Here is a 17,431-nt window from a genome sequence, read left to right as displayed (position 1 = left end):
AGTTTCACAGGTAGCATCAAGATACACTTTTACACAAGTTTGTTCCTTGATGAAGGCACTCTGACAAAATGAAACTGGTATTACTGGCAGCCAGACACATCCTTATTAATAGATACAGCTACCCACATTTTAATCTGCCTCAAACCCTGGTCAAGTAGACACTATTGAAGTGTCCATCACACAACACAATGATCAGCTCCATTCTCCTCATCATTATACGCTTGACAGATGGATTTCAGAGAGATGCAGTTTAGATCCAAGCAGGAAAGGGCACATGTCTAATAGCCTCCTTCATTCCCTGCCCATTGTGCCAGCCACACTTCTACTAGGGATGAGATTCCCTGTGGAAATCAGAAGCCTTGTATCAATGCAAGAAACTTTCTCTGTTGCCAATGTTGTGTAAATGAGTAAAAATAGGCTTGTAATATATATATGAACTAGCTTAATACTTTTGATGCAATATATTCAACATACCACTCAACACTGGTTTTTAAGTCATTGCATCTGAAGGTCATGAACAGTTTTCTAGTCACTTGGTAATAAAACATTTGAAAATCAAGCTTGGAAACAGGATTTTCTTCAGAGGATATTAAACTTCTAAATAATATTTCTGGCTGAAAAATTAAGCTGAGGTTAAGTTGTAGTTTCTACAGAACACATTATTTGTGAACATATTGCCCCTCTTCCAGATAAATACATCTTCAATAGTGGTTGCATCAACTTCTCTGAAACCAGAATGTCTCAATGTGAATTTTAGATTCAGATTTCTTCTGGAAATCATAGCTATGTTTCTGTTACGCAGATTCTATTCAACCACATAATTTAATCTAAATTATTTAAGAAAGACAATTCTTAGAGATATCTTTGTTCATTTTCAGGTTATCAAGGTGCTGAAATATACAAAAAAAAAATGACATTCCCAAACAGAATATTTATATTTTCAATTTCTACATAAACGTGATGGTGCCAAAGCAGTTCAGACATGAATCATGCTTCACTAACCTCCAATAAACCAAGAAGGAATAAAGCATTATGCTGGACCACACACTTTCTGAGCTTCAAGTTACAGATTTCAGGCACCAGAAGGATTAGAAAAGGATATAACTCCATTGTACAACCCAAATCAGTGAACAGTGGTGGAAAAAGCTATTCTTGACTTAATGAAAGGACAGTAGTGCCTAGCAGAAACATAGCACAGAACCGTGCTCAGCTGCAGCAGCGGACAAGGCCAACCACAGTTTAACACAAATTAGCGGGCAAGCCTCCCGTTAAACCTGGGCTGACAAGTCCAAATAGTGTATAGCTGTGCAGAAATGCAATCTCCATATCGTTACCAATTACTCTGAAACCTAGCATAGTATACCAAGAGATCTCTTGCTCCAGATACAGGAGTAAGCTATCCCCAACTTTGCCTTTTCAACTTCTCCTGAAAAAGGTAGAGTAACTATACCCTTCGATACCATTTTATCTACCACCAAAGAAACCAGTGTCACAGTAAAGTCAGCAGAAGGGGGTACATGCCTTTCCCTCAGTATCTCACTCTGATTCAAGCAAAATTTTTTTTAAGAACTGATGAGGGTTGCTTTACACTAATGCATCAGATCACGACTTGCAGGTGAAGCCCAGGCTCCTGTTCACCGCTCACACACAGTCAGTCACCTCATGTGAAGGAAGGGATAGATCTGTAGACAGATCATGTCTAAAACTACCTCAGGTTTTCCTTCAGTTCCTGCAAGCTGAAGCACTAGGAAGTTACTTATCTGCTTAAAAATAAGCTGGTGTTCAACCACTTCATCCCAACTATTAGTAACTGGTTGGTCAAGGCCCCTTGGTGGCTTCCCAGACATAGGCCAAGTTTTGAAAGTCAAGGAGACTCATGAAGACTAATTAGAAACTGGGCAACCCAGCCCCCCCGCCCCTGCCCAGCACACTGTGGATGAGTATTTGCATTAATGTGTGCTCTGAGTCGTCTTCTGTTTTCCTAGAGTGAAAATAAACAACATCAACTTGAGGAACCAAAGAAAGTCTTTACCCATAAAACATGCAAACATAGGCACCTTTTGTAAGGTAATTCACACATCCCAGGAATTATTCTGGTCTCATACAAAAACCTTTCCTGGAAGGACCATTAACCCAAATTCTGATTCAGGAAAGTTTTAAGAATACCTAAAGAAAGTAAAATAAATTTATTTTTGCAATGGACCATACCAAAGTAACAACATGTTCATACCAAGTTTTAGTCATATTTTCAAAGTGATGAATGTCTCAGGCATTTCCACTTAAAGCAATCCAACATATCATAAAAAAATAAAGACATCAGTGTCCATAAGTCAATCAATAACACTCAGTTCCTTTAAAGATAAATTTAGCATTAAGAAAAATACATCCTATTTACAGAATCAATCTTATTTCTTGGGGAAAGCTAAAATTTAAGCAAGAGCTGTGAAATCAAACTAATGTTCTTCCCCACAGAATCAAAGATGACTGACCATCCTTTCCATATGGCATTTTTGTTCCATACAGATCAGTAAATTCTTTGATAATGCACCTGTCATTCATAATCACAATTTGATCTTAACATTCATTATGTACCCAAAATTGACTTGACTCGTGTCTCAGAGACTGTCTTGAACCCTTCCCTTTGAAGAAGCTAGTGCTATAAAATAACACAGTAGATCTCTGTTCAGAAAGACAGCAATCTTATTTAGAGATTAAACGTACTTTGCAGGAAGAGATTCAAGCACTTTTTACTGCTCCTATGATTTAAAGATCTTAATTAACATCAGTTTTATTTCCCAAAGGAAAACAGCTGTTCTTTGTGACAAAGCACTTTCAGAGCACTCCACAAACTGAAAGCTGAATTGAACAGTATCACGTGCACCCATAGCAAAGCTTTCACAAACCTTTCGGGGGGGAAAGAAAGAGGAAAAAGCAGCTTTAATTGGTAAGACTGAAGGGTGAGTGGGTCAGTAACTGCTGCATACACTAGAACACAGAGCTTGCGGATACACAAATCACTACAGAGACTCCTTCACAGCCCTGGAAACACTAACACTAGGCAGCATAAATTCTAAAGATTTTGAGCTTCTTTTCTGGATGCCAGGCATTTTGTTTTCCATTAGAATTTAAATCACAGAAGAAACAATTCTTAGTTCAACTTTTATATACATACAAACAAGAACAGATTGTATTTCCTGACCCTATAGGGACTTACATCTCCCAAGGAATGTTAAAAGAACATAGCAAAAAAAAAAAAAAAGTCAGTGAAAATTACCGTGTAGTCTATATATAGCTATATTGTCAAAAAGCTTAGGCAAATAACCCTTAACAGAAAATTAAAAGGAATAGATTTTTTAAAAAAAACTCTACTTCTAATCAGAATTTTTAAAAAGAAGTTAATTGCATAGAGTACTAGTGCAAAGTTTCATAGTCGGATAAACACTATCATTTAAAAAACAGACTGAAGAGACCGAATTTCTGTTGTTGCATCTCACTGAAATACCAAAGTGATAAGACAATTAGGTAAAATATATATAGTTTTTACAGACACTTACTTGAATGGTGTGAACAGAAATGACAGTGTAGTTTCCTTTTTCTGACTCATCTTAACCTGCATAAAAAAAGCATTAAACCATTATGTGCAAGTTGCAACAAGACTAAAAATTGTATCAGGAATCAAACTAAAAAATCACAGAAGAGTTCTAAGACTTTGGAAAGGGAATGGAATCACACTGTCGATATATTGTCCAGGAAACTGGGTGTTACACTGCCATATGTGTAACTCCTCTGAGTTCATGGAAACCCAGACCTGCTCTAAAGTAGGTAAAATAAACCACTCCTCAGCCAGTGATTTTCACAGAAGGACTTCTACAGTTTGCAGGGTAAAGGGAAGATACGGCTAGAAGTGCTACCAGACTTCGGTGACAACCTCCCTTGATAAAACTGGTATTATTTATACCAGATGGGAACTAGTACACTGCAGCATCACTGCCAAAGCAATGCTGTTGGACTGATTAACCTGCACATGGATAAAAATAGAAGGTTTTGATGCCGTCAAAGCCACTTTGCCCAAGGCTTTTCAAAACATCTTTAAGGCCTCCTGCAGCAGCCTGACTTGAATCTGACTGTCGGCATAAAGCACAGACAGGAACTTTCTAAGTGTACTGCTCCCAAAACCTGATAGCTTGAAGTAGCAACCCACACGTCTCATCCTATCCATCCAAGACAACATCCTCTCCAGGGAGTACAAACTGTGGTCAGGTCAGTCCATCACAGGAAAAGTAAAAACCCACTTGTCATGTCTAAGCCAGTGCACTATTTCTGCTTCAGCAAAGAAATGCAAAGGAAATTCACACAAAATCCTTCCAAAACAATGCTAGAAACAAGCCAACAAAAAAGAAAACAGAATATTTAGCACTACAAAATGACAGAATAAAAATAAACCTAAAGAAAAGAAGGACAATAACTTTTTCTTTTTTTTTTTTTAAGTAATCCCCATGACACCAGTTTAACTGAAAAAGACCTGAGTCACATCCTTAATTCTTAGAGCAGCGGTCTTCCAACTGTGGAGGTTATACCAGCACACTTCAACTTCACAGCCAGACGGACATTTCCCCTGCTACATGCCAGCTTTCCACCATAGATTTGGAAGTGACTCTGCTGCTGACACTGCCAACATGGTATTCACACAAACTACATTTGGAGAACCCGGCATTCAAGAGACAGAAGGTGCTGATGGTGCTAATATCTTGCAGGTACTCTCAAGCTACTTCCTTGTTCTACCACTGTCACACAGATTTCCCAACAGGACAACAGTTCTCTCTCTCAGCTTCCTGTCTGTGGAAAAGACAGTTTTCCCTCACAGCATTTATGGCTTGCCAAAACTGAGATTTTTGGATTTGGGACTGTTTCTTATTACACAGTTGTAAAGCATCTAGTGAAACTCCACCTTTTTTGTTTGGACCACATACGAGTTCTCATAATACAATAATATCTGGTATTAGATGAATCAAGACAGAGAAGCCAGAGATGAACACTTGCAGAGCAAAACAACAGATACGAGAGCATTAGCTAAAAGTTAATTAGGCCACTAATTTCATTTCTTTAATGGACAGGTGCCTGTTACCTTTTTGATCTGTTTGTGTACTGATTCTGACTTATAGCCTTCTCTCCCAGCCCCTAATGCAAAGGCAGTATTTCCCTTGTCAGGTATCAGAACTCAGATTCTACCTACATACTGCAAGTAGGTTTACATTAATATTGATAAACATCAAAAGAATCAAGAAAAAATTACTCATTCTCCTTACAAAAAAGGTGTTCATTAAAGTCTTTCAAACTCCTTCAGATATCGCTTACAGCTAGTCAATCAACATCACCCAGTACGCGCATTCAATTTTAGTCCTTTGAATTACTGCATGCTATATACAGCATATATCCTGGTGTAATTATTTTACACATAACAACAACCACTATTCAAAGAAATATTTTTCTTTACCATATGTTTAGTTACCTTAAACTGCTCAAGAATCTGAACAGCGTTGGTAAACATGCTCTCTGCTTTGAAATGAGCACTATTGTTCAGATATTCCACAGGCAGAGTTCCCTGGGGAAGAAAAATACATATATACATAAAAAAAATTAAATGAAGAAACAGGAATTTCTCTAACTGAACTGCAGGCCAAATGAGCAGTAAGAATACTTCAAATTATTGCTGAGAAAACTACTGTAACTCCTTTGAAAATACTCTCATAATTTCTCAACATCACAGGGATGGTTCATAATATCCTAGCTCCTACACGAATGCAAAAAAGGTAAATAACAGAAGTTGTTATTAAACTACATACTATATAGTAATACAACCTCAACCTCTGATCAGAAGCCATTTCTGAAATACCTAAAGGTGTTCTCTATCCAAAGCTTCGCCTGGGCCTGACTCACCCAGTACTCCTGATGGGAAAGCAAGCAGTTCCCATGCCACCCTGTGTTGGGCAGCTTTCTTCACATGACCAGCAATAAGTGCAGGACAGTGGGACAAAATTTGGGGCAGAGTCTCCATAAGAAATATTTTTAAAAAATATGCTGTAAATAGGTGTTTTTAATGTGAAACAAGCAGCATGAGAGCACACTAACGTAATACTAATTGTCAATTAGATATTTATGAGACAACGTTCAGACTATGTAATAATATATGAAAGAAATTCAAAGAAAAAGCCATCCCGCAGTGAGGGCACTCACTGTTCACTAAATTAGAGGCACAAGATACCATCTGAAAAAAGTATGCTAGTTTAAACAAGAAATAATTAAACATGAAATTGCAGGAACCAGCTTGTTTACAGGCTCAGCTTTCATTATCAAAATCAAGTGTTATTCAAACCATATTGCATTTTTACCATCCCTAAAAAAAAAGTAACAAAAACTTTTATGTAGCTCAAGAGTATAAAGTTGCAGACTATAAAACAATCAGCTGCCTTTCCGACTGAAAGCACTATATAATATATAAAAAGACTGAGTTTATACTCTAAACTGAAGACACATACACATAAAGCTAAAACTACAAGCAGTCTCCATACCCTATAAGACTTTTCCAAATCTATAATCTTTGCCCTCACATGCCTCAAGTCTTGTCCCCAACACCTCTTCTTACCACAGAATTCAGGGGGAAAGGCACACCAATAAGGGAAGCCATCAGCGGTGCCACATCAGCCTGTGCAAACAGAAACATTCCCATTTTAATATAATTCCAGCCTCTAGAGCTAATAAATGCAGTTTAATTTTAACGTATCTGCATTTGCAAAAGCAAATGGTACAATACTGTGAAGTTATGACACACAACTCTCCATAATATTTTTTTTGTAGTTTCCAGTAGTCATCATGGTATGATTAGATTCAAAATGTGAGGCTCCACTACTGATAAAGCTTCAAAAATGCATTCAGTTTAAAAAGCAAATATAAACCCCCACAATATTTATTTACAGGAATTCAGTAACTCCTTCACTGCAGAGAGGCATACCACTGTTTATGACTATTTATACCCCAGAAAGAACTAATTTCACATATACAGTTTTAAGCAGTACATTGACTATATATCTCTTTACAACACTCCTCATCCTATGTTTCCATGGTGCTGATTACTCACCTTCTCCCCTTCAGAGGGGGATTCTGCACATTTATTTTTGTCCGCTCAGCCCTCAAGAAGGCCCTTCAATCTACACCTAGGCATCCCATAAAATAAGTTACCATTACCTTCTATTTGTGATGAAAAACACTACCTCTCACCAGGTTTATATTTTCCTTCAATATAAAACTATTCACCAAAACTCTTTGTTTCTCCAGCATAAATCTGAAGAAACTACACTGAAACCACAGGCACTGCTCCAGCCTCAGATCTACTGTGCAGAAGCAGACTCCAAACCATTATTTGTAGAGAACAATATACATGTAGTGTATATTGTAATCAGAAGTCTAGTTTGCTATTTTTACCCATAGACCCATGTGTACTACAGGACAAAAGCTCTGTCTTTAGGGACTCTGTTACCCAGAACAACATGACATTTGAGACTCTTCTATACAGTCTCAGAATAACATTCCCATAACTCCTGCCAGCATTGAGTGGAAAACTGATGTCTAATTTTGTACCAAGGCTTTGCTGAAACAGTTGATCCAGAACATTCCCAACTTCAACCTTCTAGCACGAGTTTATTTCCCTTGTTTGAGCAGATCTGGAGTCTGTTATTCACATATTGGGTTTCACAGGATCATAGGAAGGAAGAAGCAAACAAGCTTCAGGTGCACACATGTACATGTGTTATCATCATGATCTAAAAAGCTTGTCTGATTTAGTATCAAGGGTTAAGTCAATCACCTTTTTTTCTTCCTTTACAGTAAAAATTGTCTAAATTGCTGAGCAGCTGAGCCATAATCACAGACTGGGTTTTAAAAAACAGTTTCACAGTATAGCAAGAATTGGTTTTGATTCAATGACGACAGCAACTTCTGGAAAAAGTGACAAAATACAGACATTGAAATAGATAGCTCTGAAAAACTAAACTAAACATACACACAGTTAACTTAAGTGTAGCAAAAAACATACACCAGATGCTCACAAACTTGGGAAACATGGTCATCAGACCATACTTTCTTTGTGTTTTGCTGGGCACCTTCATAGGAGATACCAGGAGGTGTAAACTCAGCTCCAGGACATTTTCAAAGTAGAAAGTAGAAGGAAAGCATTACAAGTTACTTCTAAAGGTTTGCAAAAACAAATCCCACTCTGAAAACGTTAGATGCTATTCAAGTTACTTTTGGCTAACTGGCACTGAGTTTGAGGAATACCTGCCATATTGTACTGCACTCTTTCTGCAATGGCATATGATCACTTAACTAAAAATGGTGTGATAATGTATCTTCAGGAGGAGAAGTTGTACATAGTGGCCACATGTGTTGACAAGCGAATTAAACTTTTTCATACTATGTTCAGTATGGGTGCAGTTCCTGCAACTCTAAGTAATACATTCCAGGGAAATGCTACGTCAGTGTGATCATTCATTCAAATTCCATAAATTAGTTTAAATCACACAAAACTCATAATTTAAGGTGAAAACTTATGAGCTATTAAGTATGTTTGATACCTGATTGACATCCAGCCTCTTCAAGCTCTCCAGTTTCCATTCTGCAAGAAATAACAGAGCACATGAACAGCTAATATACACAGATTTGAAAGGAATAATTCAGTTGGCATTTAATGTCTTGTTGCCATTTTCTGTAAAGTGTTACTAAAGAAAATTATAATTTGACTTTAGGATGCTAGATCAAGAGGGGTTACAGATGGAACTCAACAGGCAGAAACAGAAAAATGCGTTCATTTCAGCTCATATTTTCTCTTACCTATCAGGATAAACTCCTGCCTGCAATTGTGACCCATATCAGTTGAAGAAAGTCCAACATTTTTATTTTTTTCAGCACAGTATAGAAAGTGATATATTACCTCCTGTGCCAACTAAAAAATTCAAACTCAGGTTTAGGAGAAGAGCTGTTAAATCTCTTCAATAGTTTTTAAAAAAGGTTAACACAAGGTCCCAAATATACTGGTACAAAGCGGTACAAACATACTTCATGTCTGCCATAAGCAATACTGGCCAAGAGCAAGCTCAAGGGAAAAGTTCAATGATTTAGCAATCAGAACAACTACTATGAAGGCAGAGACAAAGCCAAATGTACAAGCCCCTAAAGCTGTGGTGCATCATACAAAAAGTTGGTTCAAAACTGTATTTTCCTGCTCTCCATTAGCCCCTAAGGAAATAAAGAAGAAATTGCCTGTTTTTTGGGGAGGTGGAGAGTTATTTAGAAACAGAGCTTAGCAGGGTTTTGTTTTTCTTTTTTTCTTCACGTCTTCTTTTCCTAATGTTTAAATTTGCTGCCCCACTACCCACAGCAATAATATGAGCAGGAAAAAAAACCAACAAAAAAAACCCCAAAACACCCAAAAAAGACAACACACAGCTTTTTTTTTTTTTTTATTCAAACTTAAAAAAAAATAATCAGATACACAGGAAAACATGACAGGGGCTGAAACAGACTTGCTGATACAGTACTTTAAATATTGTCAATGACCTACCTAGAGCAGATCTCAAGTACAGCAGTAAAGACGTTGGGGGCACCTACCGTCAACTTGGGAACAAAACTTAATGTTGCAACAGGGGCACAGCCACCTTCCTAAGTATACACAGAAAGCTAAACCGGCCAGTTACCGCCCTGCTAACACCACTTGCTGAAATGACACTGCAGAAACAGCACAGATGGAAGCAGGAGTACACCTAGCAGCTCAGACCATTGACGGTGTAGCCATGTTGCCCAAAAGTGTCCTTTGGCTTTATATGAAGTGGAAGTTTAAATGCACCAGAAACAGGCTTCATGCGAAATATCAGTAAACCGTTGCTCAAAGGTCTGGCTCAACCTCATTTATTTTCTCCAAACAGGTGTTCAAATCCTAGATCATACCACCCTTTCTCCATCTTTCAATACACCTTGTCTGTGCCAGATCCAAATCTGTCTCAGTTGAAAATGGCCCAAGACAGGAAACATCTACATTTGCAGTATTGCATGTAGCAAACTTATTTTCAGCAATTAGTTCACACCACTGCTAGCTTTGGGTGTCTGAGTATAGGTCCACTGTTATCTGGTCCCAAGAGCACCCTGAAGAGCAGCCATGTACCTTAACAGCAGAGAGACATACAGTTACACTGAGCTCCCATGGCAACACAGGGGAAGTATTATCGGCATTAACCATGAATTGTGTTAAACCCACACCAAAATGAACAAGTTTGCTTCCTTTTGCTTCCCAGAAAAGGAAATGGGTTTATATTTCTAGAGATATAGACTGTCACCCATATTTCTATTACATAAATGCATTGTTTGTTTTCCTTTAAATAATATTTTCCAATGAAAAACGTTGGAAAACTGTCTACATGCACACCATGTGCTTAAGGTAGGAAGAAACTGTAGCTCTGCTAGAGAAACATCTAGCTTTGTTAGAAGTTTTTACATCTCTGCTTCCCCTCCTCCGATATTCCCAAAAGGCAGAGCCGAAGACATCTGCCTTAAACCAGGAGCCATAAAAGACTGAGCCCAGGAGCTCCCAAGGACCGGGACACACCTGCAGACCGGCCAGTCCAGGTTGTACTCCCGGGAGTGAGGTGCCTTAGGTGTACGTGCTGCCCACGTTGGTTTACGATTCCAGCTGACTCTCTAGGTTTCCTGTACAGTGCTCAGTAGTTTTCCACTCACTTGATAGGGTTTTCTTTCTTTATCCTGCCCTGCTTTTACTGCAGCTCACTGGTCAGTCAGATGTAAACAGTCCAGGGGAAACAGCAGGGAAGGACCAGTTCAAGAAGAGGCTGGGGATGAGGCTATATGAACCAAAGGAAATCTCACGTAAAACCTCAGAAGTAAAAAACAGTGAGGGGTACACTGAACTCCCTCAGTTGTGGCAAAGCAGGCTGAGCCCCCTCCAAAATAGGGATGTGTATCGATGAAAACAACCACCACACATCCTTCTGCTGCAGAACACTGTGCCTTCTCTTACAACTTTCTCTGGATTTGCACCCCAAGGCCACCCAGCAGGGCCTGTGCCGAGGAGCCGGAGAGCAGCTCTGTATTTTTTTTCTTTCTGAAGAAGGGTCAAAGTCAACGGCCAAATGGGTAATACTACATATTACCCACATGATGCAGGGCTGCCATCACAAATCTTTCCAAGATGATTGCATGGCCAGGCCTAAGGGAAGGCAGAGCACAGGTGAAGGGACTGATGAGGAGAAGGCTGTCATCACAGGGCAGACACTGTGCCCTTCCAGCCATCCAAGGAGCACATTAATCTTTCCATGACAAATTGGACAGACTAAGTCCTGCCTGTCGGCACCGCCTTTGGGGGTATCGACCCTTGATGGCAATGATGAGGAGACAATGCACTAAGCTGCCTACAGCCTGCTTGCACTAAACAGAGCATAGGAAGTTTGTCAGCATTAGAAATATTCTGCTGTTTCCATGAACTCTTAACTCGGAGAAAAAAAGGATTGTCAATAGATGCAAGAACTTGAACATTGGTGCATGCAATCACAAATGTAAGTCAGAGACCCACATACATCAGTGACAAAGAAGTCTTGAAAATGCTCTCCTCTCCTGCACAGTTTCAGCTGCATTTGTATGGAGGAGGAAAGGCAAATTCAAAGACCTTTTCAAGAGACCTCTTTTAAGCATCTTTTCTTTCATATGTTAGCTTTTTGAAAATATCTGGGATTGCAACTTAATGGAGTAGCTGAACTGTATTGAGCTGTGAAAGTGCCAAGTTCCATTTCAGCAAGAATTTTTTCTTTACTTTTAAGCTACATAGCCTACTAGAAGCTATAACGTACTACAATAGAGAAAATAGTCACTTTTTAAGAAGATACTTACTACTCAAATAGAGATTCAAACTCCCAAGATACTCAGAGAGACTCAAATCTCCAATAAAGATTATCCCTTGCAATTAAGAACCTGTAAAGATAGTGTCTTAAACAGACCAACAACATGCTCGACAGCTGGAAAGCTGCAGAGGAAGTCCAGAATGAAGGGAGGAGTTTCTGATGTTTGCTTTGGGGTGTTTGTTTTTTTGTCTGCCTGCTGGTTTGGGTTTTTTGGTGTTTTTTTTTTTAAAACCATCAGAAGGAAAATATGAAGCAGGCACAGCAGGATGCAGACACATTCCCTCCTTTAAGAAAATACACGCTTCCCAACAGATGATAGCCAAAAAGCTTTCCCTATTGTGTACCTGGAAGCCAGGTCAATACTCATCTTTTTTTGAAATGCTCTCACACCATTTTCATCATTACTTGAAGTCAAATGCTGAGGTTTGTACTAAGGCTGGAGAGAATCAAGAAAACTGACAACTGTAAAAATCAACTATTACAGATCAACCCTTAGAGACTTCAAGTATACTTAGAAGTCGAGCAGATCAGCCATCACAGACACCAAAATCAGTTGGTTTTACTCTGTTTTCTATTTTTTATTCTACAACTCATTTTCAACTTTATCAGAGAAGTTATAGTTTTATAGCAATTTTATAGTAACAGTTAATCACACAAAGTGAAATGTTAGCATGGTCTATATCTGAGAAGTCCTGTTTGTTTAATTTGTTACCAAATACCTTCTCAAGTGCAGGGTGGGGTTAAAATCTCAGGACTGAAGTTATTTTCACCTGTTTTCTCTAACGTAGCTTGACAAACAATCCAATAAAATAGAAAGCCATTACCTCATCGATCACAAGTAACAACCTGAGAAATTCAAGGCATTTTAAGAAACAGAGCAGGCTATAAGAATTGGGCACATGAAGGAGGAAGAGCTTGCACAGTTTAATCACACATGGTTCTAGAGATCCATCGATATTTCAGCAAGCCAGTATTTATTACATTATATATTTGAAATATTAAATTTTTTTTTTTTAAAGTTTACACTTAAATAAATTACAAACGGGAAAAATAACAGTAAAGAGTCACAGGTTTTCATTAAGAAAGACTGTTTACACTTCCACAACAGCCACAAGGATGCAAGCGAGACAAGACAGCCCTGCAAAGTTCCCAGGGTTATACTGTGAAGCTAGAAAAGAGTCTTAGGACATGTCAACTTATCATGTTTCCGTACAAATAGCTTTTAAGCTCTGGGAGTCTTCCTAAGAATTAAGTCTCCTCTGGAAATAAGTTTTAGGAGTGTGAATAGCCTCCTGTACCCAAAGAGAGAAAGTCTTCAATTCCATGATTAGAAAAGAAAACCAACTCTGATGTTATGTACCCAATTTTGCAATATCCTCCATAGGCATACTCTATCACCTTTTCTTTCCATGCCACACAAAGCAAGTCATACTTATTGTAATGGAACAGAAGTCAGTGAAGATAGACAGGTGTAACAGTTAAACACCTCCCTTTCCACCAAAATCTTGCACTTAAGTTTCATATTTTACCTACCTTTCAAAAAATTGTCTTCAAAGAACTGGGATGTGACTTTCTGTGGATAATTCACCCCAGCACCCCAAACAATCAGTGGTGTTAAAGTTTCTGAGGGATGACCAGCTCCATGGGTTCCTAAGATACACCAAACAAACAAAAAAAAAAGTGTAAACTTTAAGACACATGGTATAAAAACAAACAAAACCTATATCTATGCACACATGTACTAAGTTCTTGTTACAGTATGCATACTAAAATCCTGTTACAGGCAACCTATTCCAGCTTCATAGCTTATTTTTATGCCACTAACAATAAAGGCTAAATTCAAGTTGCAAGTTGGGAAATCAGTGCCTCTTAAGTCAAACCTATAAGGATATGTAACTTTGTATATTAAAAACCCCAAACTGTTAACATACAGAAACTAAAGCCAAAGTATTTGAAAGCCTGAAGGTGTGAAGGAGTTATCTGCTCAAAACACATGCATGTGCCTATCCTAAGCATCCCATGGAAATGAGGGATGACTGATTTGAGTAAAATTAAGCATGTGCCCCCAAAAAACCATATAGAACTGATCTCTGGTCCCCAAATAAGGATTAGACTTCCATTTCAAAACCAGGAGACAATATGCATTGCAAATGTCATTCTTTCCCCAGTGATACAAGTTCATTTTTAAGGTTTTAAAGCCTGGTAACACACTCCTTAAAAATTCATGAAACATGACTTCCTTCCCCAGGGAAATTAATTCCCTCCCGATTAACATATCAGCTGCCAAAAGGAGGATGCTTTAAAACTATGACGTCTCAACAGTAGCTGCACTGAAGCAGAAGCCACACAAGCTTGAAAGAAATACTGGTCATTGAACTCATTGGGTGAGGTACCATAGCACTGAGATAACCCAGTCTCAAACGGAATGACATTGTTATACAAACTCTACACTGGTCACTGCATGGTCTACAAGATTATATTTTTTCCTTGTATTTGCATAGACACACATTCTTCCCTCTGTGTGTGTATACATATATATTTTAATAACTACAAAGGACAGAGAATAACACATTGTTTTAAGGACAGTTTTGTTTTGTTTTTAAAAAAAACAAAAACAAACCAGAATTGGGTATGAAATTGGGACTAGCATTGTGGCTGTACAACAATCACTATGGCAGAGCTGAAGAGTCAGCTTTGCTTTCTTTAAACAGCCCTAAGCTTAAGAACACACAGGTCTGGCAATAAGATTTCTGATGTTCAGAAATCCCTTGTAAGGCACTCTCTGGGCTCAAAAGCAGCACAATTGCTGCTCTTTGCAGAGCTTGGGAAAAGAGCAGATGGAGAGAGCACTTCCTCCATCTCCCAGGCATCAGTTATTTCTTTCTATTGCCCGAGGAAAGTGCAATTTTTGGTGAGCTTTCATTTTAGCTGAGCCACCAGCTCCATCAGTGTTTTTACTGAGACTCTGCCTCCATGAATACTTTAAGGCAGATACAGCTGAAAGAGGCAGCTGTACCCACCCTCCCCCTGTTATAAGAACCAGGTTTCAGCCTGATCTGAATTATAAGGGGGGGGTGGGGGGGGAGTGTATTTCCAGCTGGGTCAGTTCCCTGTTCCACCCCTCAGGGGAAAAGGAGGGAAAGGGTGCTTTTGTTTAGTTTTCTGTTCTCTGGTCCAGCATACCACACAGTAGTACTTGTGCCAGGATGGTAGCAGGAACAAGTGGCCAAGGTGAGGGTGGGTGTGGGACCACCTATGTTGGTGGTCAGCAGTTCCATCTGAGATCAGCTTAAAGCAAAACCATGGGGTCAGACTGAGAAAGCAAGTGTTGTTCTTTGCCAACAAACACAGTTTCTTTGATCATGTCTAGTTCAGAACATGTTCTCTTCCCTAATAGGTCCCCCCTGCCCTTTTAATTTTTAATTTATTATAAAACTGGTGCACATCCCATTCTGCAAATAACAACTGAAAGACTGCAGCAGTTGCTGATACTACAAGCTCAAATAAAAAGCTACTGAACTAGCCTTCAGACTGCTGGCTATGGGCCTAAGCATCATCTCTGGGTTCCCTCTAGGACTCGCTAAAGTCAACTTTAAAGTTATTAACACTTCTGGCAGAAGATCAAGCTTTATCTTCAAGACAGAAAGAGATGACAGAAAACTATGACAGACCAGTGGTCCTCAAAGCCTGAAGATTTATTCCTGTCACCTTTTATTCCCCCTTCAAAGCACCTAGTACATAACGAGAACATCCAGCAGCACACTCTGGCAGCGAGGAAGGCCAACAGCATCCCAGGCTGTGTTAACAGAAGCACAGTCCAGGGAAAGGATTATCCTCCTCTACTCAGTACCTGTGAGACAACCTCCAGACATTGGACCCAGTTTTGGGCCTCTCCAGTACAGGACAGACATAAACCATCTGGAATGAGCTCAGTGGGGGGCCCCCAAATTGGTTGGAGGAGCAGTTGTCCTGTGAGGAGAGGCTGAGGGACTGGGACTTGTTCATCCTGGAGAAGAAATGGCTTTGGGGAGGATGTAACGGAGCATCCTCCCTGTACCCCACTGCGAGGGGGTTTGAGAGAGGATGGAGCCACGGTCTCACTGTGGCGCATAGTGGGAAGAGGAGAGATAACAGGCATAAGTTGAAACAAAGGAAGTTCAAATTGCAGATGAAGAAAACATTTCCCCCGCCATGAGGGCAGGCAAGCAACAGAGCAGGCTGCCAAAAGGGGTTGCGTAGAGTCCATCCTCTGAAGTTTTAAAGGCCCTGCTGGATACAGCCCAAGAAACTGTGTCTGACCCCAAAGCTGATCCTGCATTGAGTAGGTGGTTGGACCTCCTGAGGTCACTATGATCATATATCATGCATATATAAGGAAATATATACACAACTCCCTTCCAAAAAATTATGAAATGATTACTTGAAACAGACAAAAAAAAATTTGCCAGAATTAAAATTTTACTGCAAGTGGCAGTCAGCTCAACTGTAAATAATATTCAAACCAGACTATTTTGCAAATGAGCAGATGGTAATTAGGCTGATTTTGAATAGATACATGATTTTTTTTCATCTCTGATGACAGAAAAAGTCTGCATCCCTTCCATTTAAAAAGTTTAGGATTTCACACACAGAGTAAGATGCTGAATTTTGCCAAGACCATGCCTGAAGCATCCTTGGTTCAAAAGTATCACAGTTAAGAGTTACAAAACACACATAGCATTGGAGAGACTTATCGCTTTCATTAGCTGCACACAAGGACAGGAGTGTGCTTAAAATTCTTGAAAAAAGATGGAAAAAAATTTGTCTAAATGAGTTCACCACCGTAAACTCTTCTCATCTGCCCTTAATCTAGTTATGCCAAAATCGCCTCGAGTCATTTGGCCACTGTGGTCACGCCCTTCACAAGTGCCCTCTGTGGGTACCAGCCTGGCCGGCCACCTGGCTCACTATCCTTTTTGTACTCTCTGCTGCTCCACCTAGTCTCCAGCACCAACCTCCTCTAGAAAGATCACACAGCAGTCCCATCCTTTCTGCTGCACCTAAATGGCAAAAAAAAGCAAAAAGTTCCCCTCCCCCAGTTTTTCACCAGGTCCTGGACAGATTTGCCACCGTTTCCAGGTGCTTCAGAGCACCAAAGTGAAAACTATATCTCCCACATGGGCTGGAACAAGACCAACTTTGCTGTTGGCAGCCAAATAACACAATCTCCTTCTGCTTGGGCTAGTTTTCTCCAGGTGGGCTCTGACAGAGGTGGTATTCAGGTCTTTTTATCCCTACTAGCACCCACTAAGGGAGTTAAGCTCCACCCTATTAATTTTTTTTTCTGTTCAGATATGCAGCTCAGCTGTCCCAGGGCTGATGAGGGCCCCTGCAGCCAATTAACCATTTCCTAATATGCATAGGTTTCATATACAAGCAACACTTAGGATTTCAAATCAAAGCAGGGGCTCCAAAGCTTCTAATGGGACAGAGCT

The 17,431-nt window shown here is 39.5% G+C and overlaps 1 protein-coding gene across 1 annotated transcript in view; it reads right to left on the bottom strand.

Annotated features, from left to right (window-relative positions):
• The window catches only part of PIGN (phosphatidylinositol glycan anchor biosynthesis class N), a 107,491-nt gene that overhangs the window by 54,783 nt on the left and 35,277 nt on the right, over nt 1-17,431 (bottom strand). Inside the window, exons 8-12 of the mRNA XM_075052265.1 lie at nt 13,491-13,607; nt 8,628-8,668; nt 6,644-6,703; nt 5,510-5,602; nt 3,555-3,610 (exon numbers count right to left, since the gene is read on the bottom strand). Of these exons, the coding sequence (XP_074908366.1) occupies nt 3,555-3,610; nt 5,510-5,602; nt 6,644-6,703; nt 8,628-8,668; nt 13,491-13,607 (367 nt within the window). The remainder of the gene's footprint in view (nt 1-3,554; nt 3,611-5,509; nt 5,603-6,643; nt 6,704-8,627; nt 8,669-13,490; nt 13,608-17,431) is intronic.

Source organism: Buteo buteo, chromosome 20 (assembly GCF_964188355.1).
Source record: "Buteo buteo chromosome 20, bButBut1.hap1.1, whole genome shotgun sequence".
Lineage (NCBI taxonomy): Eukaryota > Metazoa > Chordata > Aves > Accipitriformes > Accipitridae > Buteo > Buteo buteo.
This window is presented reverse-complemented; position numbering and strand designations above follow the sequence as displayed.